Source organism: Cardiocondyla obscurior, linkage group LG10 (genome assembly GCF_019399895.1).
Source record: "Cardiocondyla obscurior isolate alpha-2009 linkage group LG10, Cobs3.1, whole genome shotgun sequence".
Taxonomy (NCBI): Eukaryota; Metazoa; Arthropoda; class Insecta; order Hymenoptera; family Formicidae; genus Cardiocondyla; species Cardiocondyla obscurior.
In genome coordinates this window covers 6,261,732-6,275,306 of record NC_091873.1, presented here as the reverse complement: position 1 = coordinate 6,275,306, position 13,575 = coordinate 6,261,732, and the positions used below count along the sequence as shown (strand labels likewise).

General features: G+C 44.2%; 1 protein-coding gene across 1 annotated transcript in view; it reads left to right on the top strand.

Moving 5' to 3' along the window:
• The window catches only part of LOC139106323 (RYamide receptor), a 126,881-nt gene that overhangs the window by 98,839 nt on the left and 14,467 nt on the right, over window positions 1-13,575 (top strand). Inside the window, exon 3 of the mRNA XM_070663013.1 lies at window positions 6,874-7,127. Coding sequence (XP_070519114.1) covers window positions 6,881-7,127 — 247 coding nt within the window. The 5' untranslated portion in view covers window positions 6,874-6,880. The remainder of the gene's footprint in view (window positions 1-6,873; window positions 7,128-13,575) is intronic.

Below are 13,575 nucleotides of genomic sequence, written 5' to 3'. Positions count from 1 at the left end.
TCTGCGTCGCCTTTCCATCCGCTTTGCGCGCCGCGCGGGCGTTTCGGTATTCTGCCCGGTGAATAATTTAAATGAAGGCACGGAGAAGGGACAATCACGTCGCACCGTTCTGTCTCCACGGCACGGGAAATCCGCAGCGCGGAGAGATCCCCGCAGTACGCTGAAGCGCCGCTGGAGATCCCCGATAGATCCTGCCACGCGCGCGTCGGGCTCTTTGACAAGATTAACCCTGTTTTCCGGCCCGGTTCAATCGTATCGGAGCACCAGCTGGTACGTGGCATCCCTTCATCGTCATTCTTTTCTAAATTTAAAGATGTTATCCGCGTGCCGCTCGCTCAAGATACGACACGGGCCGTCCTCGAGAACGGATGGAAAGCCATTTTATCGCATTACGAAACAAAAGTTAGAGTCAGTCAGCGTAAGTTCGCCGTTCCCGAATAACTTTGACTCGCTTATATGCATTGTGATAAGCCCCTTGTCTATCGGTACGTACGTCGCGTACTTTAAATTTGGAACAGTCACGTAAGTGACGTGTATTACTTCTATTTAATATGTCTTTCCGCCTCTTCGGTCCTTTAAATATGATTTATACATCCATATACGTTCGTACGTAAGAAAAAAAAAAAAAAAGAAAAAGCATTAAAGGAAGTGTGAAAGTTCGGGAAATTGGCCTGTCTTAATTTCGAAGGTATTAATATTCCCTTGCAAATTAATATGTAATATTAATATTTAAGAGAACTAATATTTATACGTTCACACATTTAATTCTCTTGGCAATATTGAGATACGATATACTACAATACAATGCTGCAGTACCAATCTTGTTTTTCTTTGTCGCGTGGGTGTCTTTTTTTTTTTAGAGGGAAGGGGGAGGGAGGGGGAGAACGCGCAATAAAGAGATCCGTGTACTCGTATTCGCAGCATCAGTTCCTCTATTAATATTTCGAAATTGCCGACCGATTGTGCTCGGTCACAAAAGATCGGGGCCAGGTGGGATCTATGCTTTCGCTTCAAGGCCATTTAATGGATTCTTTCGCCGAGCGGCGGTGTATTGTTTAAGGGAATAAATAAAGCGACTAGGGACCGTGCAGAAATTTCCTGCGGTGGATGGTATTAAACGTCTTGCATCAATGACAGTTTAATCGATTTTATTATTAAGCCAGGAATACGTAATGTGTGTCCATGGGATATTGTGCGCGGTACAGTAATGCTGTACAAAATGACAATATGCGTTATTGTGTCGTTAAAGAAAAAAGGGAAATGCAAAATCTGGCGTATATAATTATATTGCGAATAAAATGCAATTAATTTTTCTTATTGCAATACATTTAAATTGTGTAATATCCGAATACGAAGTACGGTGGGATTCCTTTTTCTTTTTTTTTTTCTTTTTTTTTAATATTTACAGGTTCATTAAGTAAATTTTTTAAGTAATTTATGGAATATATTTGCCGAAACTAAAGAGAACTTCCGACGAATTAAACATGGCAATGCTAATACGAGACTTTTATTTGTTACCTAAATCTTCGAGCTTTACATTATGTTTAAACTTCTACGGATTTTGCTTCGGAGGAGTTTAATTTGCGATCTAGCTACGGGAATGTTTAACGATTATAGCGGGTAAGAAAAATATCGTACTAAATTTTCATTAAAAAGAAATAACGATAAATCTGATATTATACGTTGACATCGTGTTTAACTGGACTTGTAATTTATAATTGTTCTTCTGCGCGCATAATTGCCGGTGCGTCGCGCTCACGCCGTGGCAAGCAGCGTGACGTACTATCGAGGATCTCGGGCAAAAAGCAAGGACTTTAAGTACGACACCGAGGTTTTTCAATTTACGAGCGACTGCGTCGTCGGAAAGTTATGCGATAAATAGTGCGTCGAAAAAAAGGATTTCGCGGAATACCGGTCTGCGAGACGATTTAAAACGGCGCTCGGAAGCAGCGCGTAATGTTACGTCCCTCGGTAAATGGCTAACTAAAAATTCATTCCCGCCTTGGACAGAAATAGTAATCGGTACGATGCCGTGTTTCACACGATTTAAAATCCATTAGGTAAGACGATACTACAGAGGGCGGGTAAGGAGATAAAGAGGTCGAGATTATGGAGGGATTCTACCTGCACGGTAGGTGCACGCTTTTGGGATTCAGGTTTTTTGCGCGCGAAAAAGAAACTAATAAAAATTTCTTTTCGGCTCAAGATCGTGTTACGCAGCATCGTCGTTCTCTTCTCGGTTGGCTTCCATAATCTCGAAACTCGAGTAACACGATAATTGTAGTAGGCACCTAGTCGTAGCAGCTTGATTTATTATAAATACATATTTTTTATTTTATTTTATTTTACTTTTTATTACTCATTCGCGACGTTGAGTAAATCGCGCTGAAAAATACGCGGAACGATAAATCACGTTTGAAATATATTTAATTGGTTTTACGCGAGGTTTTTATTTGGCAGAGGGGTTTAAATAAAACTTTCGAGGAACTTACATTGATTTGATAAATATTTTAAACAATTAAAAAATAAAATAGAAAAATAAATTAAAAATTATTTATTACACTGCGGTGTTAAAAATGTATTGTAAAACGTAATATGTTCTGTTTACGGGTTGCGTTATAAGCCGGCATAATTTTTCACGTTTTCTTTTAATCCCGTTCGTTTTGTTCCTCGCAAAAAGCATGTCGAAAAATGTAGTCGCGTGGAATTACGGCATTTCGCACGAAATATCGACGGTGCATTATTTATTAAAAGATGCCGGTGTACGTGACCCGGATGTTAAAGGGGTCGGGTATCGTCCATGAAACTTCCGGGCCGTTTCGAGCACTTTTCTAGAGGAAATTTTTTTGCTTAGCCCGTGTACATTCTCACGACTGCGCCGTCTCTCTTTCTATAACCCTCTCTTCCTCATAAAGCCTCGCCTCGGTGACTTCTTATCCTGCGGCTGCCTTAAGCCCACTTTACACTCCAGAAACTTTCTCGTAACCTTTCCGGCCGACGCGTCACGTAATCGCGTAACTCCGCCATCCGCGAAATTTGTTGTCGCCTTTATCACACCGGCACGTACGTTTCCACGGCGAAATTTTATTTTCCGCCCTGTAATCGTCCATCGGCGGTTTATACGCGGCCGATCGGCGTACGATGGCACGAGGCAACTACTTTACAACGTCTCCGGCTGGATTAAAAGAGTTATAGCGTTATATATCCGATCCATAACTGTGGATAAGACGTATAAAGGCAATGGCGTGTAATTACACAGACCGTTTGACGTTAAAAATCGCCCGTACGTTCTTGCGTTTGACGTGCCCTCCCTCCCCGCTCGATAGTTTATTAATTATTTAGATCGCGATAGGTCCCGAGGATCAAGTAAGGCGACATCGTAATGCCTGTTAAATTGGCAGGAAGGCTCATGTTTATTTTGTACTGTGAGTTTCGACGGTTTACATATATAAATACGGAATGAACATGTTTTGATCGTTACGGACGCGTGAACATTAACTCTTAACTCTGGCTGGCCCGCGTCCCCTTTCACGGTCTTAATGATATGCCGGGTGAATATTCATTTGCGGATTACTTTCATGCAAATTAACGGCGCCACTCCTCGAGCATCGATGGCACTCGCGCCGCGTACGCGGGTGCGGAGTTCCGAAAGTCTTAAAATGAAGCAGTTTGCAAACTTGATACGAACCTAATTACTCCTCGCCCGACTTTATCGTCAATAAAACACGGTATATATCGCGCCACCGTAATTTCGATTTCGGCCGCTTTAATGAGTCGTAAAAAAAAGAGGAAAAAAAAAAAAAGAAAAAAAAGAGGTCGAAACGCGCGCCGACCGGAACGGCCGTCCGGAAGATCGTTATGCACGCACTTTTCGCGAGAGGGTCGCGATGTGTTGATGGGCACCCGCGTATGTCGGTGTCGTAAAAAAGAAAAAAAAAAGGGGGGGGGGAAAAAATATTCCAGCAACCTCCGGCCGGGTAACGGAGGTGGTCGATCGTGGGCACGAGTGGCGAGGTGGCAATTAAAGCGCGGGCCGCTATCGTCGCAATTAAACACCGTGCTTTATCTCCGTCCGTCAGATACGCGCACGAGGAAACGGACATGGACTAGACGCAGCGCTAGGGTTAACTGTATCCCCGGCTATCATCGATCCTACCGAAATCCGATATCGCCCTCCGTGGAACGGGACCGCCGGTGTAACAGTAGATCTCGCGGGTTTCCTGCCGTCTGCACTCACGGGTCGAATCGTATGTAAGATGACTCTCGCGCCTCCGCCGTCTATATGAATAGAAATATGAAATTTCCGACCCCGCAAGACGTGACGTGAGGACAATGTCGCGCCGTCGGTCTACTCGGTCTCTCGGACTAGACGGCACTCCCGCTGCGCGTCTCCAAATAGATAAAGCGACAATCCGTCCGGGAGACCGTCCGGCAATAGCCGAATTTTGTGGCTCCTCCTCGTGTATGGAGATCCACGCGGAGATTTCCATTGTAAAGCGGTAGAGTGGATTCCGCCGTACAGTCGGAATAATTCAAAAGATTGCATTCGTATACCCGTTAACATCCCAGATTTCTGAGCCAATCCTTCCCCCCCTCCCCTCTTCTCTCTCTCTCTTTTTTTTTATCCTCCCTTTCCTATCGCGGAGACGCAATCACATCTTCTTGTAATCTAGCTCATTCAGGATCCACGTCGATGGACCCCGGTGGTTCTTCGTCAACATCTCGTTGTAAGCACATCCATCGTTGCGCCTTCGAGATGCGCTCTAGGTTCGAAAGGGCGAACGTGTAACTCGTTTTTTACGCATACATTCGAACGGGATTGGAGGAGACTCGTGAAACGTGAGATGCTCTCTTCCGCCGATGGGACCGTTTGCATCTTTTTGCATCGCGAATGAGATCCACTTTCGCAAGGTGTCGCAATGAGATTGTAATCTATACGTCTCGTCGAGTAGTCAGACAGTCGGAGACACCTCTCGAAATAGATCTACAATTTAAAAGCTGCTTAAAGCGAACGTAAGAGTCGTACCCCCGCCCCCCTCCCTCCCTCTCCCCCCACCGAATCCGTAAGACGCACAAGTTTTCGCGCGCAAGGATATCTCAAAATCGCTGCGATTTATTCGGCTGTGCATTTTTTTTTGCCCCTCCCCCTCGTCCTCCGAATCCATCGAACCGCGAACAATTCAGAATCAGGGGAACGCGTAGTGTGTTGCACATTTAATAACAAACGCGCAAACAGATATCCGAAACGTGTCCGATATCAAAAAATCGATGTCATCGCGCGGGGATAAAAATTAATGTATAATTGCAAAGAGAATATTTATCAGTTCATATTTCATTCGCGGGGGAATTTACAAAATCGAAGGAAAGTGCTTGAAAATGAAGTCGAGTTTTCGGACATTTCGTATACAAGGTAACATCGATCAATTCCGGCTGATCCTCTTTCACGCAAAGACGGAAACGAGAATTCGCAGTTACTGCTCTTTTTTTCTTTTTTTTTTTTTCCACGGCGCGAATGACGGTCTCGCTCCCTCGCAGAAGTCGTTTTTCAATTAGGAAAAGATACCAGCGATGTCCGCGGGGAAATTGATTCGATGTCGATGTGCGTGAAAGGTCACGTAACGGGATTGATGAGATTATTGGCTCGGTGGGGAGAAGGGGGCTCGCCATTTCAAGCCCTAATGCAACAAGTGAAAATATTTCTGTAAGTAAGGGACGATGGGTCCGCGAACGGAAGAAAGAGTGATGATATAGCTTTATTATTAAACGCAATTTTCGCGATCAATTTCTTCGTGTTCGCCGCGCCGGTCGGACTAGGCCGTGTTAAACATTTAAATGGCAGCCCGAGGCTTCATTTGCTAATGAAAATTTAAGATTCACTTTGGAAACGCCACGGGCACGGTCGAGACATTTCCATTCACGTGTAGAATCGCAAAGTAGATGAGCCTCGTAGACAGATTGATAATGCAATTAATATTAATGCAATTGATTAATATACTAACGATTAACAAATTGAAATATTAATACGTGATCAATTTGATATTCCGAATCAAAAGCTGATAGCTTGCATTTTTATTATTTATATTTTTTTACACGCGGAATATTGTAAAGAGGAGTGTAAAAATTTGCAAGAAATATATTCTTTGTTTAGAAAATAAAAGCAGAGGCACTTTCACCATTTTATTAATGCAGGCTAAAGTGCTCGTGAAACTTTTTAAAGACGAAGGATAGTTTAATAAAAAAAAAAAAAAAAAAAATGGGAGGGTATTATCATCTTTAAATTCCTGAACGTTTTTCCAGCGTTTTGTACAGCGTCAGCTGTTATCCGACTGCGTACCGCGACACTTATATTTGCTAATTACCATGATATTGCGCAGATGTTGTTAGCGACAACGAGGATATTGTGGAAACCTAACATAGACCACGGTCGGAACAGGTGACTATCCCCACACCATAGTTCGATCGATAATTCACAATTAGGGTGGTCGGTATGGTCTTGTCGGCCCTAATCTTCAAAGGGCCTCTCTTCGTGTAATAGCGTGATATCGAATACCTTCAGCCTCGTTTCCTCCGTGTTCCAGACTTGCAGACTGCCACGAACCGTCCTTTAAATTGGTGAAAGACGGAAGGGATGTGTTGCCCATCGAAGATAAACTTTCCTTCCCTTTATCGTTAATCACCCGTGCAATACTCCCGCGAAAAATATTTAGTTGACGATGCGAGCACAGCCAGCAGCCGTGCCGTTGTTATTTTTATTTTAAAACCAGCCCGAAATTTACGAATCGTTATTGAAATTAAATCTCAATGTTTCTCGATTCAACCAGCAGATTTATCATTTAAAATCCTTTTAATAAAGCGCAAAATTTTTCTTTTTAGTTTCAGAATGAATACGACGATGATCTACAACGCTGCGACGAGCACCGCAGCTAACGACTTTGAAAAATTCGTCAAGACGATCAGCGCCAACATCAGTGGCGATGGTGATCTTGACGTATCGCCGGTGACTTTGTCGTCTGCCTGGTCCAGAGTGGCCCGGCTCTTGCTGTTGGCGTCTCTCGCCGTCGGCGGGAGCGTGGGTAATGTCTTCATGATATCCGCCGTGGTAGTGGAGGATCAGCTGAACAAGCGAGGTACGCCCGCAATTTTGTTCTTTACGATTGCTAATAAAAACGATAGCGAACGCGGAGAATTCGCTCGCTAAAGGCGGGGAAAAACCGTTTTCGCTCTATATAAATTTGAGCCGGAAGAATTAAAATAGTAAAAGAGACATTAGAAAGAATTGAATGGGACGCGCGAGAGGGTAGAGGGTGGAAGGCACCTGAAAGAGAATGCTCTCATCGACAAATGCAACGACAAAAGTTTTTACTCTATAGAAGTATATCCGACTAAAAGCCATCCAGGGGGTCGTACATTTCCGACGTGCCTCGCGACAACGTTCTTTCGTATATATCGCTACGGTAAGATCTCTTATCTTTTTTCTTTTTTTTTTCTTTCTTTTTTTTTTTTTCTGCGTCTCCACGGACAAAAGCGTCCTCCGTCTGTATCCGGCCGAGGAAGGACGTAACAGTAAAGAACGTCGTCGGCACAATCTGTAGGGAAGATGGGATCTTCAACGTGCTATTATACCTGCGGCAATGACGAGATCGATTTTTCGTATTATTTGCAAACCGTACCCTCTCTCATCCTCATCAAGAGACGCGGTGGCGTCTCGTGTTAAGTGCACGCACTTGTACGCACGGAGGACAATATATTATATTAATTGATTCAATATATCTGTACAGAAAAAAAAAAAAAAAAGAAAGACAGAAAGAAAGAAGTTCTCTCTACAAAAATAATAATATTAAAATAAATTTATCATTTAATCTGCTGTGCGTATACTCGTCTTTTTTCTTTACTTCCTTTCGAAAGAAAGTCAATTTGGTACGGATATAATATTCTAAATTTAAATTCCTACGTAACGCGTACGGATGTATATAGAACGAGAATCTGGGACGGTCGGGTGTGCTCGACTGACAGCGCAAGGCCCGCACGTGCTGGCCGGTCAACCACGCGGGCGACGTTCTCGCGCGGTGTTCACGTGATCGCTGAGAATCATGATGGCCGAACAGCTGATCGGTGCTAGTGCATTGACCCGCGACACGGCTCGGGGCCGCGCGGGACCTACGGAAATCTCGGCGGCGTACGCGGATCGCGCGCGCTGCACCGACTTCGCGCTACGATATCTCGCGACACAACCAGCATATTTCAACGCGCGCTGAATATTCTTAACGCGGTGAGAACGACGCAAATATATTTGTATAATATTAATACGTATATAAATACTCCGGCGTGATAATAAATAATCTTTGGACACTATTGCGCGCTGCTGCCTCCGCTCTGGTTCGTTCTTCTAAAACCGACCCGAGATAATTATTATTTGCACGCGAGCATTCCGCATAGAACGTAGTAACGACGATAATGTGGATAATGTGGTATACAAAGCAATGGGGATGGAAACATAATTACATTGTCGGCTAAGTATATCGTTCTTCCTTCTTTGTCTTCTTATCTTTATATTCAATTTAAATCCACAAGTTTAATTTTGTCCCAGAGAAATGATCTGCTTACGAATTAACTCGAGAAACTTTCTATTAAAGACAGAAAAAAAAAAAATTAAATCAAATAAAAATCGTAGACAAACTCGAAGAGGTTGGTTAACAATTTTTTTTACGACGATTATTTATTGGAAATTTTTTTAATGGCAATGTTAAATATTTTGGTAGTTTTTAATTTTAAATACAACGATTGCCGTATTTTAAACTTCTTTTTTTATCTGAAATATTTATATCGGTTATAGTTTTTTATTTTTATTGTTTCATGTTAATTTTTGTTTACACGTGTATTAAGATTTTTATAATTCTTACTCTACAGGGATTTTTTATTAAGGATATATATGTATATACTTATATATTATGTACAGCTTCCTGAGAAGATTTAGTCCCAGAGCAGCAAATCAATTTTACCTTACTGTTCTTTCTTTCTCTCTCTCTTTAAATGACTTTTTTCTCTCTCTTTTTTCCTCTTTTTCCTCGTCTTTTCCTTTTTCTTCTTCTTCTCAGCACTTTAATTTGCCGAGTTTCTCGGTTTTATAACTGTGTGCCGTCACACGCTGGCCATCCTCGTAATTCTTATTGAAACGGTCCGAAACATTTTTACCGCTATTTTATTCTGCATGAATCTCGATAGTGGCGCAAATAATACTGGCTTTCGTTCGTCCGGAAAGCCATTCACCGAGAAAATCTCGTTCCGTTTTCCTCGTTTTCCCAGCTATAAAGTTCTCAGTTCGTCGCGACGCGGTCGTCTCTCGAGCCGCGATGACGGTGCGAAACTTGAGTCATTATTATTGCGATAACAAGGATTAACTTACGGATCGTTCACGATTATTTCTCGATTTTATAATGTTTTCGAACGCATTCGAATTTGACAACGGCGATTCAACGGTGACGGTGTTTAACGATGTTCTACGATCGCGCTCACGTCTAGCATGTACGTTTCAAATAGAATAAAATCTTGATACCAGCCGCGGATGGATATATAAATCCTTAGTAATACGTATAGCGATGATGGAAACGTTAGTGAATTTTAATGGAATGTATTCGAATGTTAAACACGAGCGTATAACCGACTGTAAAATTATTTTTTGATACTGCTCGCTGTTATTTTTTATAACCGACCATATATTTTTTATTTCTTGATATTTTTAAAACAACACAGCGGTAGGAATATAAGTTACGACGTAAGCTACCGACCCTTTTATTTATGGGAATATCTATTCTTGACGTCTCGTTCACTTTTATAGAGAAACACGAATATTGACGGAAACGCGTATTATCTTAACATATGAATTAAATTCTTTTATATAACATTTGTTTATTAATTAAATCTTAAACAATCGCGCGTATTTCGAGGCGTTAAATACTGAATTGTGCAGGAGGGAAGTTTTATCGAGCAATATTTATTACGGGGGAAACTCCCACGAGTCGTTATTAATTTATGCCAACAGTTAACAACGCGTTATGTACGCACAACAGCTTGATAAGAGCAGAATTGTAGAACATCGAACGAACCTTGTAACGAGATTGAAGTTTTAATGCGCCGATCGCGGGGCGCGCAATTTCGAACTTCACGATCGGTCCCTTTCCAATAAATACGTCGGAACGTGACGCGACGGCAACTGGGGGCTGTCTGTAGCCGGAAATCCGGCCCTAACACGCGATTCCTCCTTTTTCTCCGCGTCCAGCGATAGGAACGTCTACCGTGTGCGGCGCGGGACGTACGTACGGGGCGGGGGTGGTAAGGGGGACGACGGGGGGGGGTAAAGGGAGGGATCGGGAAATGCTCTCGTGGATGTCCGTTCGTGCCTGACGTAAACCCCATTTCTACTGCGGACGTGAAGTGTCGGACGGACTTTGGCTTCGTTTGCGTGAACTCTGCCGGCGCGGCGAGAACTCGGGAGAAACAAAAAGCCAACGCCGCAGCGGATCCGCGATGCCCGGTAACCCGATGGCGCCGTAATGGATTGCGCAGTCGTGGGGTCGCTATAAGGGTGTACACGGATGAGCGAGTCAATTTCGCGGCGCGTAGCCGCACGAGCGGACCCGGTTGCCGTATAACTCTGCCCGCCCTGTATCTAATGCCGCAACGAGAGAGCGGCCGTTCCATATCTCTCTCTCCTACCACCCCTATTCTCTCTCGATTCTCCGCGCTCCTGTCCCATCTCGTCTCGTCTGGATGCTCCCCTTGGAAACCCCGATCACGGAGGCGGCGGCCGAACGCGGTGAATCCCCGCCGGTAATGCGAATACTTGGAGTACTCCGCGGTGCGGTTGGCGAATAGTTCGGTTCGGCGCTCGTGAAACGAGGCCCAGCTAGGAGAGAAAGAGATAGATATGGAGAGAGAAAGCCGCGGGCGCACCGAGAGCTGACTCGGTAAATCGATTAAAACAAATTCTGATCAGCGCGGATTCATTCGGTACGTAGAAGAATACCCCACCGCGGTGGGAGGGGGGGGAGGGAGGGAGGAAGGGTGCACGTTCCCATGACGATGCTGCGGAACTGCGGCTAGACAGGGGACTCGGATGAGAGATGGAGATATAGAGAAGGGAGATAGAGAGAATCAATTTCGAAGTGACGCCACGAGCGCTGATGCGGGATAATTTATTCCACGCATCAACCGCTGAATCGATCAGATCTCGTCACGCCGAAACGTACCTCCGGAAAATGCGATCGGCGAAATGCGGGCGGCGCGAATGCGACTACTACTGCAGGGCTTAATTCGTCGATACTTGAAGAGAGCAGATCTCTCGATTCTGCCGGTCTTTCTGCCGGCTCTCGCCGGGTTTTCGCCTACTCCAGCCCGAAAGATAGAGATGGAGAGAGAGAAAGAGGGCGAAAAGGGAGAGAGCCTGCGATATTTCATCCTATTAACCGGGGATGGGAGGCGGTGGCGAAAGGCGGCGGCGCCTTCCCTCGCTTGAAGCGCGGACGGTGCAATTTGTCGCGTAATCATTTTTATCGCAGTGTAATATCCTCGCCAAAGGCGCGAACACGTTTGCGGCCGTACAGAGTCGTTGGCGTGTTGGTGCTACTACGTTTCGCGCTTCCCGAAAAGCGACAAGTCCGAGGTCGCCCTCGGTAAAAATGTCGCCTCAGCTTTGCAACGGGAGTGTTGTCGTCTATGGGTATAACGTCGCGACGTAATTTACTTTATCTGCCGGAGCACATTTCCAGATATTTTTAATGCCGTATCTTTGGAATTATTAATTCTTCCGGTGTATGCTGTACATTTATATATTTAGTTAGCATCGAGAGAGCTTCTCGGAAAAAAAGTAATAAGATAAAATTTCCTTTTTTTTTTAAATAAATTATTAATTAGAGTTGCGTACTGCAAATATTTATGCACGTATGTACGCGCGTGTACGTAAATAAAGTATGTAACACGATACGATTATACCGCGCTTTAACGAAAAATGTCAGTGCTAAGTACTTCGGTGCGAGATAGCGATAAGACGTCGAGGGGGAAAAAAAAGTTGGAATTATACGTGCGGGCTGCAACTTACAACGCGCCGCTTTGTCCGTAATTTATAGGTGTTGATGACTTCTTAAAAGTGCTTTCGCCGCTCAATTAAGCCGCGCGGTTAAAACCGCGATGCTCGGTACTTATAACAATGTACACGTTTCTTCCTCTTTTATTTTTTTTTTTTTCTTCTTTTTCTTTCTTTTTTCCCTTTTTATTTTTAATATAATTTGAATACTTGATAACCCAGTGCGTCGTTTCACGTCGGCGAGAAGCATTACCCCATTGTACGTGGTATCTATTTACATAAGGAAACCATACTAAATGAAAATTTATCTTATAAGGGTGAGTGAAGTCAGACAACAACTTGGGGTACCGGTAGACCGCGGCTGCAAGGAAATGTATAATTACAATAATTATTTCTCGTACCTGAGCATGCATATGCATACGGTCTGGCGATTGACTAATGAAAACTCCGTTTATTCCCGGCGCGCCCGTACGGCATCGTATCGTAAGATCGGCCTTTTCCTCGAAGGACGGATCGTTAAACTTGGAGCGTGAAAGCCCCGATGCTTTAGCGCACATACTTGGCAAAAGAAAAAAAAGAAAAAAGGGGGGGGAAAAGAAGAAAAAATCTTATTACGCATTTTATTACTCATAGAGCGTAGCGCGACCGAGCGTAACGGCATACGTACGTTCTCTCTCGCGCAGAAGCAATCTTATTATAGCGTTATACTCCCCTAAGGACGTGACGACGTACGGATATTATTTCCTTTTCTCGGTGTCTTCGTCGGGTATTGATCTCGGGGAAATCCCCAAGAATCGAGGGAATATATCGCGCCGCGAAGAGGGGCAATGCGAGGTAATGCGGATATTACGCCCCCTTTTCTTTCCGTGACTTTTCTACAATTTGGTATTTCGCTTAGCCAGGCTCTACGTATGAACTTATGAAACGCTATAATCGTTGACTCGCAATAACAGCTGCGACGGCAGCCGCCGCCGCCGCCGCCGTGCGGCCTTATCCCCCGTTTTTGTCGGCACGGTCTTCGCCGTCGTTGTCCTCCTCGTCGTCATCATCGTCGCCGTTGTCGCCGTCTGAGTAAAGTTTTACAGCCGGCGTGACTATTCGTTTCGGTCGACATCGTTTTGCAATTACTATGGCTTTTACGATTTGCCCGAGCAGAAGCTACGACCTCCGATATTATGCCCCTGTGGGCGTGCGTTGATTAAATGTTGGAGATTGGTCGCCCCGGTCTCTCTTTCCTCTCTCGTTCTCTATCTCTCTCTCTCTTTTTTTTTCTCTCACTCTCTTTCTCCGAGTTTTCTCCTCGGCGAAAATCAAGCGAGTCTCTGTACCGCTTTAGTTCAATGTAAAGCTACAAAAAAAAAATTTCAAGATGATAGTCTGCGTAATATAATAGCTTGGCACAAGAATACTCGGTCGAAGACTGGCACTTCTGCCAACGGAAGAGGAAAAGTGCGGGACGTCTTAGACGCTCTTGGCAGTACAGGCGAAATCCTGGC